The 21,441-nt window shown below is 36.5% G+C and overlaps 1 protein-coding gene across 1 annotated transcript; it reads right to left on the bottom strand.

Moving 5' to 3' along the window:
* Positions 1–461: 461 nt before the first annotated feature.
* On the bottom strand, positions 462–21,151 carry MED30 (mediator complex subunit 30). Its single transcript, XM_006734290.3, has 4 exons — positions 20,822–21,151; positions 13,461–13,619; positions 11,186–11,290; positions 462–836 (listed from the first exon to the last, which is right to left on the bottom strand). Exons 1-4 carry the CDS (start codon positions 20,996–20,998, stop codon positions 741–743), a joined length of 537 nt encoding a protein of 178 aa, XP_006734353.1. The 5' UTR covers positions 20,999–21,151; the 3' UTR covers positions 462–740.
* Positions 21,152–21,441: the final 290 nt, after the last annotated feature.

The raw sequence follows: 21,441 nt of genomic DNA, 5'->3' as shown, positions 1-21,441 counted from the left end.
CCAACACATGAAACACATGCTAAAAGTAATTTTCATCTATTTACAGCAATATACAGGTTAACTATTTTCTCATTTTAACCTGTTTGGGACTCTAAATTTTTAAAAAAATTGAGCTGAGGGGTGCCTGGGTGGCTCAGTTGGTTAAGCGACTGCCTTCGGCTCAGGTCATGATCCTGGAGTCCCTGGATCGAGTCCCGCATCGGGCTCCCTGCTCGGCAGGGAGCCTGCTTCTCCCTCTGACCCTCCCCCCCTCATGTGCTCTCTCTCTCTCCCTCTCATTCTGTCTCAAATAAATAAATAAAATCTTTAAAAAAAAAAAATTGAGCTGAAATGGAGACTTACATGTTTAATTTTAATTAGTTTGTACCACAGATAGACTGTACTTGATATTTTCATTTGCAAAAATGTTTAAACCCTTAACTCTCCTAAAAGGGTAATAAAATGAGCAAAACCACCATTGATCAAATTGAAAAATTTATTTACAAAACTTACTTTGCTTAAAGAATTCAATTCATGAAGATTAACCAAAACATAAGCCCTATCAAAGTTTATTACAATAATCTTCCATAGAATCAATAGCTTAAAAAAAACTGCCAATGAATAATATAAAATTGCAATGTAAAAATAGGAACTTTAATTCTAGTGAGTAGAATAAAAGCAGATAATCTTCTTCAAAGGGAAAAAACACTTGAGGGGGGAAAAATGGCATAACGTGTAAAGCAGGAAATTTAAATATCAGTTTAGTTCCTCATTGCCAACATGGCATTTATATCCCAGATGAGATTTCGTAATTGATCCATAATTTGCTTCAGCTGTTGATTCTTCTGTTTGAGTTTCTGTAGAAACAAAAGAATTTATCAAAAATGTTTCATGAATTATAGACCATGAAATTATTATGAAGATTAAAATGTCGTAAGTTAGAACTCTAATGATCCAGATGGAAATTAAGCTAAGTATTTCCTCAATGTGGAAGGTCTCAATCCTTTTCTGGCCACTAACACTCCCTGGAGGCATACTGAATTCTAATTCAGCCCTCAGAGGCCTCTGGCTCCAGCCCCTGACCCTCCCTTTCTGCCTCCACTCCCACCATCAAAGAAATTAAGCTAAACATTTAATTGTTACAAAACCCAAGATATAGGTTTTCCAAGATGCAGTGTAACATAATGGTCAAGAGCATAACCTCGAGTCAGATTCTCTGCATTTATACTCCCCTCCTTCACTAGCTAAATATGTGACGTTGGCCAAATTACCTAACCTCTCTGTGCCTCAGTTTCCACGTCAGAAAAATGGGGATAATAACTGAACCTACCTCATAAGAGTTGCTAAGAAGATTAAAAGATCTGAATGACATACCTGTGTTAAAATTGGGCATGGCATATAAGTAAGCATTCAACAAATGTTCCTTGTAGACACTGAATGTAAAAAAACTGTCAATATAAGAAATAAAGTTTAATGAAAATACAATGCCTGAAGCAACTGGGCTTTCAAAAATGTGGCAGAAGTCACTGACCACAGGATGAAGTGGGATCCACTTCTGACTCTGAAAACTGCAGACCCAGTGGCACAGTCTCTGACATAATCTTGTTCATGACTGAGATCTGCTGGATGCCCTGAAGGCCCATGGCCCATAGCTGTGTGTCTCTGTATCTGGGTTTCTCTTTAAGCATCCTTCCTTCAAATCCTATGTGGCAAATGTCTGCTTAGGTAAAACAAAATAGAGAACTTCCGGTCAAAGTACTTACTAGTTATTATAATAATAATAATGTTATTCACTAACCTTTTAGAAACATTACATTAGGAAATATCTTTAATTAGATAATTTTAAAGATGCTATATTAAAATACCTCCAGATAAAGTAGTATATATGCTCATTATAAAGAGGCCTAAAAATCTTCATTTTGATTTCATTAAAGAGCCAACTAAGATTAAGTAAGTTACTCCTATTTTATCTAGAGTTAGAGAAGTAATAGGAAGTAGCTAAAAGGGAGGACCAAGAAACTTACTGGAACAGAAAAACAACTTATATAGATTTTAATGTTGAATATTAAATTTAATTCATATTTGTGAAGATAACTAATACAATACAGATAAAACAACAGGGCATATGTACAGTATACAGTATCATGAAGCTCACTTTAACACTGTTTTTGGGAGGAAGATACTGTTGGAATTTTGGTGACTCAGTCTCCATCTTCTGAGCTCTGTTGTCAGAAGTATGTGGCAGTTACTGAAGCCACTGTGTACAGAATCTAATCAAATGGACCCTCATAATGGTGAGCTGACGGATGACCAGATGGCCAGTACCAAGCCCATGAAGTCCTCTGCATCCTAGAGAGCAAGAAACGGACACTTCTGCCAGCAGGCTAGGGTAGCAGCACACAGACGGCTAGAAGGGTAAAGGTGCTCTGCCGTATCCTGGGAGGCTGGAAACCTCAGTCCCAGTGCTAACTCTGCCTCTAACTTGCTCTTTCATCTTAGATAAGTTCCTCCTCAGTGTTCTCATCAGATGGCATCATATAACTTACGAGGCCCTGCCAGTTCTACTCCCTGTACACCTAGACCCAAGAGGACAGTCAGTTACGCGAACACATGTGCTGAAAACCAGTTACGTTTAGTTGAATGAACTAATGACTGGCTTCAGCACGGTTCAGAGTCAGCTGCCCGTCACACTGAGCCATCACTTGCCCCCTAGCTGTGAGGGACTGCAGCTCCTGCGACCTCCCCTCTCAAATCTAACTTTTCAGGGAGAATGGAAAAGAGCTACTGACGAAGAATAAAAGGAAGATTAAAATGTGAATAGATTAAAAAAAAAGAAAGTCTTATTTGAATTAGTACCTTCTGACATACTTTGAGTATGCTTATTTTAAGTTTCACAACTTTTCTTTGGAATGGAATTCTGAGCCTGTAACACTTTCTGTTCTACATTTACTGAGGGTATATTATGTACCAGGCTCTGGGTTAGGCATTGTGAGGGGAGATGAGGAACAGTCCCTGCCTTGAAGAAATTCTGCATCAAGGAGGAGGAAGATAATGCCCACATGACTAGACTGTATAACCTGGTAAGGCAGATGCTGTGTAACCCAAAAAGATAGAAACACTGCCTCTTACTGGTCAGCAAACACAGGGCCTAGAAAAACTGGTGGTCAGCCATAGTGGAAGGGGATATACTTGAGCTTGGTAGTGGGCAACAGGGATCCATTAAAATTCTTGAAGAAAAAGTATGATTTAAACTTGAATGAAAAAGGTTAAATGGACAAATGTGTGGGGTGGAGTCTCCTGAATCATTTCGGTGGTGAAAACTCTGTCCATAGAAAAGGAGGAGGAGGAATAATTTAATAAGTTTTAAAAACTGAAAACCACTCAAAGGCCAAGTCCAGTGAAATAAGCTCACTGGTCAAATTTTCAGTATAAATTATTAGAAGCAATAAAATTATATTCTTGGGTAGTTAAAAATACAGTTTAAAATCAGTATCAAAACAGGTCTGATGGCTTCCATAACGGATGCATCACTGGCATAAATGCGCAATTTAGCCAATAGGACTACTTTTAAAGAATAGTCATTTGGAAATACAAATTCTAATATACTTGTTTAAAAAAAAAGTAGTCTCATTCTTAAGAAATTAAGAGAACTATGGGGCGCCTGGGTGGCTCAGTTGGTTAAGCGTCTGCCTTCGGCTCAGGTCATGATCCCGGGGTCCTGGGATCGAGCCCCGTGCATCAGGCTCCCTGCTCAGCGGCGAGCCTGCTTCTCCCTCTCCCTCTGCCTGCCTGCCTGTCTGCCTACTTGTGATCTCTCGCTCTCTGTCAAATAAATAAATAAAATCTTTAAAAAAAAAAGTTAAGAGAACTAAAAAATGTAGGGTATTTTCAAGGTAATATTCAACTCTAGGTAATAGTAATTAAAAAAATATGTATTTTAAAGCACTTGGGAAGTTTCTCTCAAAGATGCCACAAAGTTTTAAATTAAAAATTAGCATACAAGAAAGATACCCAGAGCCAAAACACATCAACAGCAAGCTGACAGTTATGCTTATTAGTTAAATTGTAAGTAAATTTTCATGACATGATACAGGATTTAATATATACAGTCTTGCCCCTAATTGATTTTAACAGAGGTTGACAGCTGCTATTATCAAAATCCATCAGCTGTGCCTAATTTGTTACATCAACAGGTGAATGTGTTAAGTAGAGCAGACACTTAAAAAATATGTTTATGTTAAGTCATGCCATGTAATATTCCTATAAAGGCTGTGACCACTGGTCAAAAATGCTTTAATTGCTAAGTGCATGGACTCAATTACACATCAAACCTGTAAAAAATACCCACGTACCTCTTTCGTTTTCCCATCAACAAAAGAGTTTAAGCAAAATCGAACTCATTCTGATGTCCTTCATACATATAGTCTCAAACAAGTGTTTTTGTCTTTACGTGAGCATCAGGGCTTATAGATTCCAGAATGTATGAAGAGAAAATGAAAAGTATTTAAATAAGCCGAAAATCTGACTACTGAACTAGGCCACCCTATCAACTCATGATTTACATCAAATACGGATTACAAAATTTTGTGCCCCCAAATTTCATGGCCTATGGTAGGTATTGGTGGTATATTCATCGTTAGAAATCAGACTGTAGGGGCGCCTGGGTGGCTCAGTCGTTAAGCGTCTGCCTTCAGCTCAGGTCATGGTCCCAGGGTGCTGGGATCGAGCCCCGCATCGGGCTCCGTGCTCTGCGGGGAGCCTGCTTCTCCCTCTCCCACTCCCCCTGCTTGTGTCCCCTATCTCACTGTGTCTCTCTCTGTCAAATAAATAAATAAAATCTTAAAAAAAAAAAAAAAGAAATCAGACTGTATATTAAGTAGTAAACACACCAACGTGTTGTTCTGTACAATTTTAAATACACAAAGATATAATGATATTTTGAAAATGAAAGTTAAATGAGGGGTACATAAAGCTACTTATTTTATGTAGCTTATTTAGAATAAAAATAAAATATACATTGTAATAAGTTTTTGAATATTTTTAATTGAATGCCAAGAATACAATTTTATTCCTATTATATAGGTCCATAAAGCAACTTAATCATTTAAAATAAGCAAATGTCAATGTATTAAAAATACGGTCTGATTTTTTTTTTAAAGATTTTATGTATTTGAGAGAGGGAATGAGAGAGAGAGCATGGGGGGGAGGGTCAGGGGGAGAAGCAGACTCCCCACTGAGCAGGGAGCCTGATGCAGGACTCCATCCTGGGACTCCAGGATCATGACCTGAGCCGAAGGCAGTTGCTTAACCAACTGAGCCACCCAGGCGCCCTGGTCTGATTTTTTAAAAAGTCTTTATTTAAATTCCAGGTTTTTTGGTTTTGGGGTTTTTTTGTAAATATCACAACAAATGGGTACATGGAAGGATGCTGCTTTGTTTCCATTAGAGTCTTCTATCCTCAGAGAAGACACTTACCCATTTGTGTGAAGTGTGTGTGCACAGTGGTAGACAACACATCTGACTGATACATCGCAGCAACTCCCACACTTAGAATGATAATTGGCACAGAGCAGGTACCCAAATATATGAATATTTTAATATTCAGTAAAAAAACCAAAAAGCCAAATCAAAAGCTTTCCAAATCCTAGAAGAGAAAAAACAAACAAGGAAAAAAAATTCCCTAGCAATCATTTTTAAGCTTGTTCTTTGTTTTCCAGTTAAATATGGCCTGTTGGTATTAAAAAAAATATATGGCTGCCGTTAAAAATTATTCATTTTAATATTCTCTATCAAATTACTTTGATGTTTGTTACTAGCTCAGATTGCTGTGAACCTTAAAGCTCTCCTATCACCGCCTAATAACTTAAAAAAATGTGTGTAACAGGTAAGAGAATTGATAAGAATAGACAAAAGGAATATAAAAATTTAAGTTTATGAATACAGATATTTATTAGTTGAAAATTAAATTAAAGAATTTAAACTTTTTTAGTAGTATCTGTGTGATTAATTAGATTAGGGCAACATTTTACCATCTGCAGATAGCTATTAAGAAAACATTCTTCACAGAAACATTCAGGTGTGTGAGCCATCAAGGGAGAAAAACATATCCCTTGGTCATGACCTTACTCAGTACTATAAAAATTTCCAGTTATCTTCTATTCTAGAAGGGAAGTACAAAGTTGGATGAAGTTGGAAGAAAAGAATAAATAATGTTAGTAGCACTAATTAATACATAACTTTATTAAGAGTCAAAATATGTGTTACATTCAATTCACAGACATCTTTAGGTTAAAAAAAATCCACTCTGCTTGTTTTTTAGCTATTTAATCTCTCCTGTCTTCTTTATTTTTTGGATTTTAGTTTGAGTTAACCATATCTTAGTCCTCCCTCCTCCCTTTTTTTTTTTTTAAACCTCCTGTTTACTACCTAATGTTCTAGTCCTGTTTCAAAATATAATAATAGTTCCTAGGAAGGGAGAGAGCTGTGAGGCCATCAAATGAGGACTTCCCCTGCCACTCAAGATACTTTCCCCCTAAATTCTCTTTAAAAAAAGAATTCCTATAGATATACAGGGCTAAGCTTTAAATCTGTTCAATTAAAACATCTAAATAGATTCTTTTTTCTTTGTAATAACCTTCAATTCAGTATGTTAACTAAAACAAGTTTTACCCCAAAGTTAGAAGCACTTATAACAGCAAAATCAGCAGATTCAAATGATTTAATGAAAGAGTTCTTAAATGCCTGAAGTATAAATGGGAACACAAAATTTGAATATGGGCTTTTATTCCATAAGTAGACAAATCTTCAGAAATACTGTATATCTGTTCTGTGTATTGAAATCAACTTGTTGCAGGTAAATACTGTGGACTAAATACATGTGTTTATCTCTCTTCTTTTTCTCAAAACCCTAATAAAACGGCAGGAGAGGAATGGAAAAGCCTATAATCCTATGTGGAGAAAAATGATCAGAAAGGAGACAGTAGCAGATGCGCGGTGGTAGTTTGAGAGGAAAAGTAGAAGGGGAGTGGTAAATGACTTGGGAGGAAACTACAGCCCAGGTGGACTCAGGGACAGCACCACTGAGAACAGGGCTGCCCCTCCATGGAGATGAGGCGGTGCCATGGCAACAGCACCAGGTGAGGCCTGGGGATAAGAACTGGAGGAACAGCTGAAAGAGCTCCAGGGACTAGCAAGAGTGCCAGGTGCTCACTCCAACGCCTCATGAGTAGGTGACTGACTGAGTACTCTCTCCCTGTGCCCCACCCCACCTCTAAGGATTAGGAGGTTTGTTTCCCATGAAACTGAACCACAACGGCTGTGGATTCAGTGTCACCAGCACAGCAGAAGGCAAGAAGACAAGAGCACATCTCTCTGTGTAGGGCACTGGAAGATTCTTTTCTGAAGAAACTAAACAGCCTTAAAGAAAAAAAAAAAACCCTCAGAAAATGATAGTTGGGGGTCTCCCCCCACAAAAAGCCAACTTGCTTCTCAAACTCAACATGATTAAGTCCACTCACAAAGCCTAGTATTAGCTTTCTAGTGTCTCATTCTTAAATATAAATGGCTCATGATTAAGCATCAGAGTTCACCAGATCTTTCAGAGCCTCCATTTGGAAAGACAACAAAATGAAATAGATAGGGGTTGCAATCTATGGCACATGACCTGTTTTTGTAAGGCCTGTGAGCTAAGGATGGTTTTTACATTACAGCAAAGATCATATATGTCCCATGAAGTCTAAAATATTTATTATCTGGTCCTTTAAAGTTTGCCAAACCTATTTGAGAAGATTATGGAAGAATACCTTCAAATTTCTGATGGAAATCAATTTACAACATAGAATTTTATAGCCAGCCAAACTATCAAGTGGACAGCTATGGGAGGACTAAAACTTAAGTCCCTACATTCCTTCTGAAGAAGCCACTGATGTATGTACCTTACCAACAAGGCAGTAAACCAAGAAAGAGGAAGATATGAGGCTGAGGAAACAGTGAAGCCAACGGAAGAGGTGAAGGAAGCCCCAGGACAGTGCTGAACAGCAGGCCTAGAGAGCATTTAATCCAGACCTATAGAGAAAATGGAAGACTCTAGGGAGAAAAAAAGAACCATTAAATTGCCTGGTAATTTTGACTCTGTGGAAAAGTTAGAAAACAGTGCTGAGATGCTGCCCCAGATGCATAAAGAATGAAAAATTTTTAAAAATTACAGAATTATTAACTCCAGGAGGACAAAAAATTGTTCAAGGAAATGTGACCCTAGTTTACTATGTGGCTAAGCAATAAACAATATTTATGTGCCTTAATAATAAAAACACAGAATATTTATTGAACCCCAATTATGATATAACTGCATTGAAAAGACTGGGGAAAGGAAAGTATGTAGGTGGGTCCAGGAGAGAGAGACTGGATAAAAGCTAAATTCTCAAGGGGGGGGAAGAAATTTTTTTATACATCTTATCCTTTGTATCAATTATACCCTTCCCTTATACCCAATTATATCCTTCACAAAATTCTAAATCAATAGCTAATAGGATTTTTTTGATTATACACTGTCAAAGTATTATTGTATTCTGATTATACGAAAGGTCTTTTAAAGAAAATCAAGAGTGAGTTATTTCTAAGCCATCAAATTGGAAAAAAAAAGGGAGAACAACCCAGAGAAATAAAAGGTGAAATGAAACATATATTTAGAAAAATTATATCTTTCTTAATTTACACAGACTTTTTTTTTTTATAAAATACCATAAAATCTTCTATGGTAGAGAACAAACTCTATGTCACATGCTCTGAAATCAAAGTTACCACTATAACACTGTTTTATTTATATAATTTCACTATCTTATAAAAAACACTCTTATTACAGAGAAAAGTAACAGAGCACATCTACTGTGAATTAATCTATAATCTATTCATTAATTTATTATTTGATAATTATGATAAAATTTGAAATAATCAACAGAAACCTGCAACACTTCTTAAAAATGAATGCCTCATATCTCCAGACTACCAAATGCCATTTATTCTTCAAGATATATAAATTAGAAGTTCCCCAATCCCCTCCTCCCTCCCTACAAATTTCTTACTCTAAGTTCTTTATGCTCATTCATTACTGTCAAATTTGCTGGAAATATTCTTAATTCGTATCTCTCCTTTTAATGAAAAAAATTGAAAATTTTATAAAATCCAGCTTTTTCCTTTCTCCTGTGTTTTGATATACATTTTTCTCTTAATTTTCCAATATTTTGCTTTTCAGGTCTCTGAAATTAATTTTGACACAGGGCATAAGGTAAAAGCTAGATAATCTCCCCCCAAAGTTTCTATTTTTAAAGACAAATTTTCCACACAATCCCTCTTCTGACATAATAAATTTTCATATACAATAGGAAGAATATTTTTCTGGCTATTATTTTACTAATCTCTCTGTTCTTGTACCATTATTACACAGTTATTGTTTTTTATAATATTGTCCATATCATCTTTTAATTTTTGAAGCAAAGAGTTGTTTTATTACTCTTACGAGAATTTTCTTTGATGTTTTAGTATGTTCACACACACAAATTCCAATTTGGACTTGTTTTTTCATTGGTATTGCACTAAAATCTTATTTTGTGTACTTTCAAGAGAATTCATACTCAAGACTGGCATTTTTAGAATATTTATTGCCCACACAAGAACTTCATGTGTTCTTTTAATTATTCAAAACTTCTTTTATGTGTAAGTTTAGTCACATATATCATTGATAATTCCTAACTACTTAATACCTGTTGCAATTGTGAATAGGATCTTATAATCTAGTTGGTTTATAGCATTATAAGAAAACGGTATCATTCATATTAAGCCCTTTTATCAAACTCTAAATGACTAGTTGTTAGTCAGCTTTCTTTGAGCTTAACAAGCTTAAGTTATAATATTATGTACAAGCTTAACAAGCTTGTGTATAATATTATAACCCCTGTTTCCCAAAGTTTGTTTCTGTTTCCTTTCTTTCTGTTCTGACTGTAACTTCTAAGATAATAATAAACACAGTGGTGTAAGGCATCTTATTTTAGGCCTGTTTTTAACAGAACTAGTTCTATATTTCACCTATATAAAAATGCTGGCTATTTATCTGAAATAAGTTTTTTTTTAAAAGACTAATAGTTTTAAGTGTTCTTTGAATCAGTAACATTTGAATTCTATCAAATGTCTTTTAGATCTGAGAAAAAAATTTTTTTTTCCAATTTAATCTACTGATGTTACGTATTATACATGTAAACTAAATTATCCTCATCTACCTTCAGAACCCCTTTTCAGCTGTGATGGATTAATTGTTAATACCCCCGATGCATTCTATTAACTAGAATTAAGAATTTCAGGATCAGAACAGGTGGTGGAGGGGTGTGTATTTGTAAGTGAATTAGTGAGATTGGTAGTTTTATTTATTGTGCTATTTGTTACGTTTTGGTAAGTGTGGGCCATATTTCCACCACAGAATGAACTGACAACTTTCCCGATATCTTTTTGTTTCACAAGAACTATCTGAACATTATCTTCTAAACTTCTAAAAGTATTCAGTAATAAATACATTCAAGTTAGGAATTTTTGCAAGATGGAGGGTGGTGTTATCTAATGCTTTGATAACTCTTAATTTCTTTTTTTTTTAAAGATTTTATTTATTTATTCATAAGAGACAGAGAGAGAGAGAGGCAGAGGGAGAAGCAGGCTCTCCACTGAGCAGGGAGCCCGATGCGGAACTCGATCCCAGGACCCTGGGATCATGACCTGAGCCGAAGGCAGATGCTTAACTATCTGAGCCACCCAGGCACCTTTTTTTTTTTTTTTAAAGGATAACTCTTAATTTCTTATTCAGGTGTTGAGATATTCACATTTTCTATTTGTAAATTTTTATCATTTAATGCTCCAAATATGCTATAAGCTCAAAAGCCAGAATTTTGCTTAGAAAAGAAAAAAGTAAATGAGTTGTGACTGAGTGCCTATGAAGCTTTTCTAAGAGTTTTATGGCATGAATTCTGCGATCTCTCTTTTGACTATTCAAGTGGCATTTCTACTTACCTTTTTAGTGTTTGGTTATACACTAACTAGGTTAATTTTGCCACAGAAACAACTTTGTGTAATTCTATAATTTAAACTATGTCTTTGAGTTACATAGACTCCCTTGTAATTTTTATCCGTAATTCTGAAATATAAAATACACAGGCTAATAACTCACTTTATTTACTTCAGCAATTTCTCGCCTCTCTTCACTAGCAAAACGAGGTGGGCCAGCCCGATCGTCATTCTTTGAGCCATCTTCTTCCACATATGGAATTAGTTGCTGGGAGTGACAGAGTTCAAAGTCAAAAACATGATGCAAAGTTTCCGATTACACTGGTATAGAAAGTCTCTCTGATTAAGGTTAATTTTTATGCTTTTCTTTTAGTATTATACAAATAAATTTTAATTCAGGTGATGGCCTAAAATAACAGCATTAGAAGTTTATCATTTCAGTGCCTCCTATACATTATTTTCAGGTTTCTTTTGCAAAATAGCCCTTATAACATTAGTCATTACATGCAGTTAAATAATAGCCTATCCATTTAGTCAGCAAATATTTAACTTTCAGACACTGGGTGAGATACTGCAAAAATGACAAGATGTGATACTTGCCCCTAAAAAATTTATAGTCCATTGAGATAGAATAGGCTTTCTTTCATCTATACTAGAAAGAAAAGAACTTCACAGATGTGCATTATATAAATGTCATTTACTTTGCTATCTAGAACCTCAGTGTTTATGCAAATTTCTAGAGGTTTTAACTTGTTTAGTTGGGAGAAAGTTTTTGTAGGAGAAAAAAATTTATATAGCAATGAAACATCTAGCAGAATTATAATGAAATACGTATGGTTTGTGATAAGGTTTATTTGAAGCCCCTCATAAATGTGACAGATTTTAGGAATCATTTGGTCTCTACCATCTTATATCAACAATGCAGGAACAGGCCAGAGGTAAACAAATGGTACAACCAGGAGTCATCTGGCCAAACTTCTTCAAATTCCTGGGACAAATAAAAACTCATCCACATAACAACCACCCTTTCTTCCTTTCCTCTCTCCTAATGCAGAGCTGTCCTCCCTCCTGAAGATGATTAATTTCTATTCCTGTTCTCTGATTTATCCTCTTGTCTTCCATTATTTATCTCCCTGCTCCCAAGCTGTCCCTACTGTTTTCTTCCTTTACAATCTAAACATGTCTACTCTCTCATTTAAAGGTTTCCCCCCCTTTTTTTCCTTTCCTTTCCCCAAAACCCTTGACACCAACCCTCCTTCTATCTACTGTTTTCCTCTTTTTATCTAAGCTTTTTGAAAGATAGATATCCACTTGTTAGCTCCAGTTCCTTATTTCCTGTTTAATCTTCAACCCACTGCAATCTGACTCCTTGTTGCTAACAAACTTTTCAACAAAGTTCTCCTTACATATACCAACAATTTTCCTCTAGCAAAATCTACTGGACAATTTTCTTTTCTTTTTTTTTTTTTTTAAGGATTTTATTTATTTATCTGAGACAGAGAGAATGAGAGAGACAGAGAGCACATGAGACGGGGAGGGGGGGGGTCAGGGAGAAGCAGGCTCCCTGCCGAGCAGGGAGCCCGATGTGGGACTCGATCCAGGGACTCCAGGATCACGACTTGAGTCGAAGGCAGTCGCTTAACCAACTGAGCCACCCAGGCGCCCCTGGACAATTTTCATTCCTTATTTCCCTTGAATTCTCTCCAGCATCTGACAATGTCGCCCACATTTTTGATCTTTCTCCTGTATCTCTGACCACTTCTTTTCAGGCCATTTTGCAGTTTACTCTTTTCTCTGTTCATCCCTTAAATGCTGATCACTCAGAAAGGAGGCACCTGTCACATGAAATTGTTCTCCATATGTAGTGAGAGAACATCCAAACCTTCCCAGCTACTTTTGTTGGCAGAGATAGAACTTGTCAACAGGAAAGGGCCACCTATAAAAATATCATATACCTAGTGAACTAAAATATATCTGTGACCCAAGATTAAGTTTAAGAAATATATTTTCAAAAAGAAGTGATTCCACTAAGCTAATTTAAATTAATAATGATGAAAACATAATATTTCATCTATAGAGAACTGCCTTGAAGACCACTGTAAGAGTATTTGACAATACTATTAAAACTCCTATTTAAAAAAATCATGCACTGATTTAATTAAATAGACCCTGGCAGCAAGAATAAAAATTGCCACAGACCACTCTTTCCTCCCAACAACAAAAATTCACTACAGGCTTGGATGTTCAAATCTACAAATTATTAACATGAAAAGATAGTACTAATTCTATGCATATATATCAGTTTCACCTTCTCTAGTCAAAAGTAAAACCAGTACAGTTTGAAATCTGAAAATATTGTAAACAGAGAAGGAGAAAAAGGAAAAGATTACAAATGTCTGGCATCTTACATTCATCCTCCCTCTACCACTACAACTTGCCTCCACTGGAATGGGATCCATCCCTCCACAGTTTTCGTTGCATTTGTCATAGACCAGTCTCAGCTTCCTGAAGAGAATAGAAAGTTGGCGAAGATGGTCTTGTAGCTTTGCTAGTCGGTCTTGATACGTTCCAGTATGGTAAGTGACACCATTTGGCAGCTTATCAGGCAAAACAAAAACAAGAAAAATATGAAGTAATGACAATCAAGATTTTCTAAAAGTAAAGCTAGCAAAACAGAAATACTTTTTAAGCACTGCATAAAAGCAAACTGTTCTTCACACTTAATCAAGGGTAATTTTAAGAATTTAAGAGTTATACTCGCTCATTTGTTAGCTCCTTGGTGTACTTGTTTCAGTGCTGTAAGACAGCCCGGGAAAAAACTTCATGATAGGCCTCTCTGACCAGTTGAAAGACGTTTCCCTCTAATTTTTGAAGTAGATTATAACTTTAAAAATAATGCCACGATTTTAATATTACTATTACATAAAGACAGCAAGCTGCTGAACTCAACTGGGAAATTAAAAACAAAATAAATTTAAAGAAAAAGCAGCAGCACAAGAAAAGTAAAAAGTGAAGATCAGGACTTTTCAGCAGAAGAAAGGAACAGTATACTGCTGCTATAAAAAAAAAAATCTCAAAATACCTTAACTATAACGTAATTACGATGCTCAAGGCATGCAATGAAACACAAAGCTGTCACCAAAAGTCTTACTATAAAAAGAAATCAACAGCAGGAGAGAGAGGTGCAAATCAATCTGCACTTGAGCACCATTAATAAATTATTATAAGTAACTGCTTATGATCACAGTTCTGTCTTGGATGCTTATATATTTTTAATTCGGGAGTTTTATTAAAAAAAAAAAGCCAAAAGTATGTACTGAAATGGTAAAATCACAGACACGTGGAAATTGACTATTATTTAGAACTTAATATACCTTTTGTGCACTGCTGAACCTCATGAACAAAATATTCCTTTCTCTGTACATCTCTGTACATCAAAATATTCTGTGCAATATTTTATTCCCACAATTTGATCTGTGAAATCATCCTACCGTTAGAATTAATAATGTTTAGACCATGTTTTCTAGTACATGAGATGCTTTGATTATAAGTGTTTACTCATATACTTATCTTGGGGATTAAAGTGCCTTAAAAACCAAGACACTACTATCCAATAGCTAGAAGATCAGCCTGTTTTTCTAAACCTCAGTTTACTCTTAACAGATGGGGTAGGAATGCAAAAAAGGGTGCATGGTACAGTATTTGGAAAAAAAAAGAAAACAGGAAACACTATCATTACAAGCAGATAAAACAGTAAACATGAAAAAAAGACTGGAAAGGCCTAAACATAGTTGATAGAAGATGTAACAGGGAGATCTACTTGAATAATTATTTTCTTCTTTTCTATCATTTCCAAATTCCCTGCAGTGTTATGGTTTACAAGTTAAATGAGTATTTATTAGGATTTTCAGAAATTCTCAAGCATTAAAACACTCTGAGGACAGTAACTCCAAGAAACGTGATAAAACATCAAAGGCTGAATCAGTCAAAACTTTTAACGGGAAAAGGCATTGAAAGTTCATCCCCCCAAAGGTGAAGAACTAAATACAATGTAGTATTTCTCATGAACCTTCAATTTATGAACTTTCACCCATCAGAGAAAAGTTTTAAAGGATCCTGCTTTCCTAAAAAAAATAAATAAATAAATAAAATAAAGGATCCTGCTTTCCTGTTTGGGTGACAATAAGCAGTATAATGATTACATCTTGCGTACAGAAGCATTGTACCTTTATTTACTAGGTTTAATACTTGGCCTATATTTCCTACTTTGTGAAGACTGTAAGTTATTCACATTTATAATCCCTGTATTTAGTATAGTGAACACTCATGGAAGGTTTTAAAGTACAGTCTGAATTATTTTATCCATAAATCTGTACTTAAAACTAAGAAGTGTGTTATGTAAAAGAAGTAAATCCTTGCATAAAGAAAAACAAAATCCTTTTGAAATGCAAAGAATCACCCTCCTCAAGTTCACCCTTTCATAGATAGCATCAGATTTTCTTTTTTTTTTTTTTAAGATTTTACTTATTTATTTGACAGAGAGAGACACAGCGAGAGAGGGAACACAAGCAGGGGGAGTGGGAGAGGGAGAAGCAGGCTTCCCGCCAAGCAGGGAGCCCGATCCCCGATCCCAGGACCCTGGGACCATGACCTGAGCCGAAGGCAGACACTTAACGACTGAGCCACCCAGGCGCCTCAACATCAGATTTTCAAAGAAGGGAAGATTTAATTACTTCGAAAAATTCTTGCACACTTTTCATGTGTGAGGCACTGATCGAGAAGCTACAGCACAGTAGTTAACAGGAGGGAAACAAGGTCCCTCTACCACAGAATATAAGTTGTAATAGTGCCTAAGATCTCCTGATATAAACCAGTAGTATACATGTTTAGCTGAAAAGCTCATCAATAACCATCTCACTCCTGAATACTAATAAATATCTGTAAATATATGATCACACCCCTTGACACCAAAAGGCTAAATTCAATATCCAGTCTTAAAACAAATATAAAACACTGAGTAAAAATTCCCCAGCACTATAAAATACATTTATCTCAGTTAAAAAGTCGGCACCATGATTAATGTGCAAACATTAAAAGCATCCTCACTGAAGTCAGGAACAGAACAAGAAGTCTACTAAGATCACTAATACTACTAGTGAACACTGTTCTGGAGGCACTGGCCAAGGCAATTGGAAAAAAAAAAGAAAAAGCTGAAACATTAAAAAGGAAGTAGTATAATCATCACTATTGATATGATATAAATGATATGATAGAGTGCTATTATCAACAAAGGTAGTCAAGAAAGAGTGGGTACAAAATTAATATAGAGAAAATAGCTTTGCTTTCATATACGGAAACAAACGAAAATGAGAAAGGAAAGAGACACCATTTACAATAGCAGCAGTAAAGATAAAATATCCAGTAGACTTCAAAAATTTCAAGATATAGATGAAAACTTAAAATACTTCATAGGGACACAAAAAAAGATATTTGTATTCTTGGTTGGTAAGACTCAACATCACACTGATGTAAAATCTCTCCAGGTTAAATCAACCTAATAAAACCTTAACAGGTTTTTCTCAGAACTAATCAAGCTGATGCTAAAGTACAGGTGGAAAATAAATAAGGACATCCAGGGCAATTTTGGAAATAAGTGTGAACACATTATAAAGTCACAATAAATATAAGAATGTTTGGGATTACTACATAAAAGACAGGCAGCCAAATGGAATAGAGCATCCAGAAATAGATTCGTTTGTATAAAGTAGCATCTGAAATCAATGGAGGAAAGAAAACAAATTATTCACCCTTTTAGAAAAAGTAGGGCTGGGGCCATACCTCACACTTTATAGAAGGATAAATTCCATATGGGTCAAAGTTTTAGATGTAAAAATTGAAACAAAACCCAGAAATCTTCCTGATTTGGGGATGGGAAAAGTCCTTCCTTACTAAACAGAGAACCTGAAAGTCCTAAGAGACTGATAAATTCAGCTGCCTTAAAAAGTACATATGTATGGCAGAACTTCCATAAGCAGGGCAAACAACAGACCAGGGAAAAGAAATACTTGCAAGTTCTATCACACAGACCAAGTTTTTCCAATATGGAAATAGCCAAATCTTATAAATTGAGGGAGAGGGTTATAACAAGCAGCTAGCAGAAAGGGAAATAGAAATGATTCATAAATATATGAAGAGATGCTCAAACTCATTCAAACTAGAAGAATGTAAAGTAGATTTTCATCTATCACATGATCCAAGGTCCCAAAATATAACTTGCTATTAGTCAGAGCCTGGTTGTTGGTCTTGGTTAGGACATGGTAGCAGAAGGTGGTACAACACCCATGGAGGGCAATTCATCAGAATTTATCTAATTACAGAAGCACAAAGCCGTTTCTAAGAATTTATCCTACAGGTAGAGTTGCACATTTATGTAGGAGGTTATTCACTGCAGCATAATAGTGAGAGATTAAAATCAACCCAAATGCCTAGAGAACTGGTTGAATAAATTACAGTATTTCCATGCAGTGTATTACTGTATATACACCTTAAAAGGAAAAGGAAATATATTCTGGACAGATATGAATAATCCAAAATATACCAAATAAAAAAGAGGGTGCAAAGTGTTGTGTATGATATATATTATTTGTGCAAAGAGGGGAAAAATGAAAGAACAAACGTACATTTGCTTAAATATGCATAGAATATCTGGAGGGATACACAAGAATAGTAATAAGCATTAACATTCATTGCCTGTGGAAAGAGGTTAGACAGCCAGCAGACAGGGATGGGAGGGATACTGTTCACTTTAATGTCCTCTTTTAATTTCTGAAATCTGATTTTATATTAATTTTTTTTTTTAAGATTTAAAGGATAACAAAACCAAAGCAGTATTTTCTTATTCAGGGAACCTTAACCTGGGACCTAGCAATCCTTGAATAAAATTACCCCTCAAATTTTACTCAGGATATTCACATGTGCCTTCTTCTCAGAAGAGAATCTGTTGGGGGGATGGGTTAGCCTGGTGATGGGTATTAAAGAGGGCACGTTCTGCATGGAGCACTGGGTGTTATATGCAAACAATGAATCATGGAACACAACATCAAAAACTAATGATGTATGGTGATTGACATAACATAATAAAAAGAGAATCTGTACTTTTCATCAAACTCTCAAGAGGCTAATGGAGAACTAATAAATAAAGAACCATTTCTCTAAAACAAATACTTAGAAATAATCTCAGTGGTTTGTATTTATGGCACTTCATCCTTCTGGATTAATAATATAGAAGATAATTAAAATTTTTTTAATACCTTAAAAATGTATTAAGAAATAACAAGGTTACATGTAGTCTGTTTTGTGCCACTTCTTCCAGTGTTTGGGAAACGAAGGATCACATTGTTGTTCTTTTTCAGCCAATTATGACACACGTCAAAGGGTCTTACATTAGTTAAACCACAGAATTCACAATGTAAGAGGCCCAAAGAAATAACTATCATAGTCCCTTACAAATTGGTTTTGAATATATGACCACATGTAATCTAGTTATTGATAATACTTTTTGGAAAGAGTTTGGTTCTCTTAGTGTAGGTCACGGGTGTGTATTATATCTCTCTTAATCATACAAAGTGTTGGACAGCGTTAGCATTATAAAGAGATTAGTAGGAAGTACTTCTAGTTAGGTGTGTTGGTAAATTCTCTTTTTTATTTAAATTCAGTTAGCCAACGTATAGTACCATCATTAGTTTTTGATATAATGTTCAATGGTTCATTAGTTGCATGTAACACCCAGTGCTCATCACATCACATGGCTTCCTTAATGGCCATCAACTGAGTTACCCCATCCCTCCTTTCAGCAACCCTCAGTTTGTTTCCTGGAGTCAAGAGTCTCATATGGTTTGTCTCCCTCTCTTATTTGTTCCTCTTCAGTTCTCTCTTTAAGCCTGTTTCCTTAACTGTAAAATAAGGGTAAAAAGACTTCTTAGAAACGTTCGTAAAACAGTGTGCCTGACCAAGGAAAGTACTTGATAAATGATAGCTGTAAGATCTAGTCCTAATTCAGTACTTTGCATATAGCAGGGTAAAAATAAATATTTACCAAATTCTGAAAAATAATTTAATCCTACTTCAGTCATTTTTAGATATTAATCTATTAATTTTTAAAAATGATTGCTAAAGATTTCATATCTTCTTTTGGATTCCCTTTGTGTATTGTGTTTCACACTGGCGTATTGACACGGTTAAGATTTCTATGCACTCAAATTACTTTTATAGCGCACCCACTGAAATCAGAGTTGTAAGAGTCTGAAGACCTGGTTTCAAATTTACCGTCACCAACTAGCTTTGGACAAGTCACTTCACCTCTCTGGCAGAACCCTCATAAAACAAGAATGATATCCACATGACACAGTAGTAAGATAAGCAAAATGGTGCTGAAATAATTGGATATCCAAATGCAAAAAAATGCACTTGAATCCGTGTTTATCATTATATATAAGAAAACAAAGTCAGTGTGCATCATAGACCTAACACTATAAAACTTCCAAAAGAAAACAAATAGGAGAAAATGTTTGTCACTTTGGGTGAGGCAAAGATTTTTTAGGTATGACGCCAAAAGCAAAATCTGTAAAAGAACAAATTGATAAGTTCGATTCCATCAAAATTTAAAATGTCTGTTCTTCAAAAGGCCATGTGAAGAGAATGAAAAGCCACAGACTGGGAGAATGAATCTGTAAAGCAAAAAGACATACACTAACAAGTGCTGTCAAGATGAGGAGTAACTGGAACCCTCAAACACTGCTGGTGGGAATGCAGAATGATGTGGCCACTTTGGAAAAGTTTCTCAAAACATTAGAGTTATTTGCCATATGACCCAGCAGTTGCAGTTCCACTCCTACCCATCTATCCATTCTAGAGAAATGAAACGTGTTCACACAAACATTTGTTAGGTAAACATTCATAGCATTATTTATAATGGCTCCAAAGTGGAAACAGCCCAAATGCCCATCAACAGATGAACAGTTACACAAATTGTGATATAGTCACACAATGGAACACTATTAAGCAATCAAAAGGAATGAACTATTGATACATCCTGAGTCAAAGGAGCCAGACCCAAAAAACAAAACAAAAAACTACATAGTGTATAACTTTATTTATATGAAACTCTAGAAAATACAAACGAATTTATGGTGCCAGAAAGCAAATCAGAAGTTGTCTGCGGACGGAAGCGCCAGAAGTAGAGTTCAAAGGGGCATGAGGAAACTTCCTAGGGTGGTGGTGGCTGATGGTTTCCTAAGTATATACATATGTCAAAACTTTATATAAATGTATTTAATTGTATGTCAATTATGCCAAAATAAAAATGTTTAACAAAACTGGCTGGCAGAATCTGAATTCTTCAGCTCCTCAGACCCTCAGAAAGTATTTTACTTGAAAAGGAGATGAAAGCTAAGACAGTCTAATGAGGTTAAATAGTGAGAGATCCACGTTTACCCTGAAAGGTACACAAGAGTTTGCCTAGGAATTAGAGAATCCGGGCGAATGTAGAAAATGAGCCTTCAGTCTTTCAGAATTCCTCTCTGGAAAACATCACCTTTACATCACAGAATCTTGGGGACAGGCGCATCACTGGGGAATACTTATGAATGCAAATGGAGCGATCCTATAATTAAGGTTTGCCCAGGACAGCCCCGCTGACGCCCAGGGGCCCCCCGTAACGACTAAACCAGCGCCCGTTTCTTCCAAGAAGCATCCCGCTCTCTCCACGCACAGCCAGGAGCGCGCGCGCCTTCCTTCCCACCTGCATGTTCCTTAGGAGCTGGAAGATCTCCATGGTGCGGTACACGATGTCCTGCACCGTCTCCTGCCCGATTCGGCAGAGCGATGCCGTGTTGACCTCCCGGGCGGCCTGCTGAGCCTGGGGCCCGCCGAAGGGCCCCGGCGCCATCCCCGACGCCGCCAACGGAGGGGTGGACATGGTGAGGCTGCGGCCTCAAGCCCGCGGGACTTGGAAGTAAGCGTCAGGGGGTCTACCCGGCGCTGGGCTACTGCCCGCCTCCGCGGTGGAAGGAGCTTCAAAGACTCCGGCGGCCTGATTTCAAAACAGCGGCCGGGACTTCCGCCCACCGTGACGTAACGCGCCATCTTAACGTCACGGGGACCGTCCGCCCACTTGGTGGCCCCTGGGAACTTACGTCGGCACAAAGTCGGCCACGACTGGACCGGACGCCCGGGTGGGGCGGGACGGAGGAGTTGAGTAGCCAATCACCGCCTGCACTTCAGCCAGTGGGCTGTGCTCGTGCTGTGAGGCGGTTGGGCTTTCCCGGAGTTCTTTCCTAGAGTCTCAGCCTGTCCTTAGAATTCCTGAAAAGAGCTCTTACTTTGTGTTAGTTTGCTGAACATGACCTCGTAACAAGCCTG

The sequence above is a fragment of the Leptonychotes weddellii genome, chromosome 4 (genome assembly GCF_054177405.1).
Source record: "Leptonychotes weddellii isolate Sample4059 chromosome 4, ASM5417740v2, whole genome shotgun sequence".
NCBI classification, from domain to species: Eukaryota; Metazoa; Chordata; class Mammalia; order Carnivora; family Phocidae; genus Leptonychotes; species Leptonychotes weddellii.
The sequence above is the reverse complement of the archived record's forward strand: the minus strand, read 5'-3'. Positions and strand labels throughout refer to the sequence as shown.

What these genes read in the sequence shown, in the direction of transcription:
- MED30 (XM_006734290.3), bottom strand. Translation starts at nt 20,998, where the DNA reads ATGTCCACCCCTCCGTTGGCGGCGTCGGGGATGGCGCCGGGGCCCTTC. An exon ending in AGCTCCTAAGGAACATGCAG is followed by an intron (nt 13,620 to 20,821) that starts GTGGGAAGGAAG and finishes TTGCCTGATAAG; the next exon opens with CTGCCAAATGGTGTCACTTA. An exon ending in TGGATCCCATTCCAGTGGAG is followed by an intron (nt 11,291 to 13,460) that starts GCAAGTTGTAGT and finishes TGTCACTCCCAG; the next exon opens with CAACTAATTCCATATGTGGA.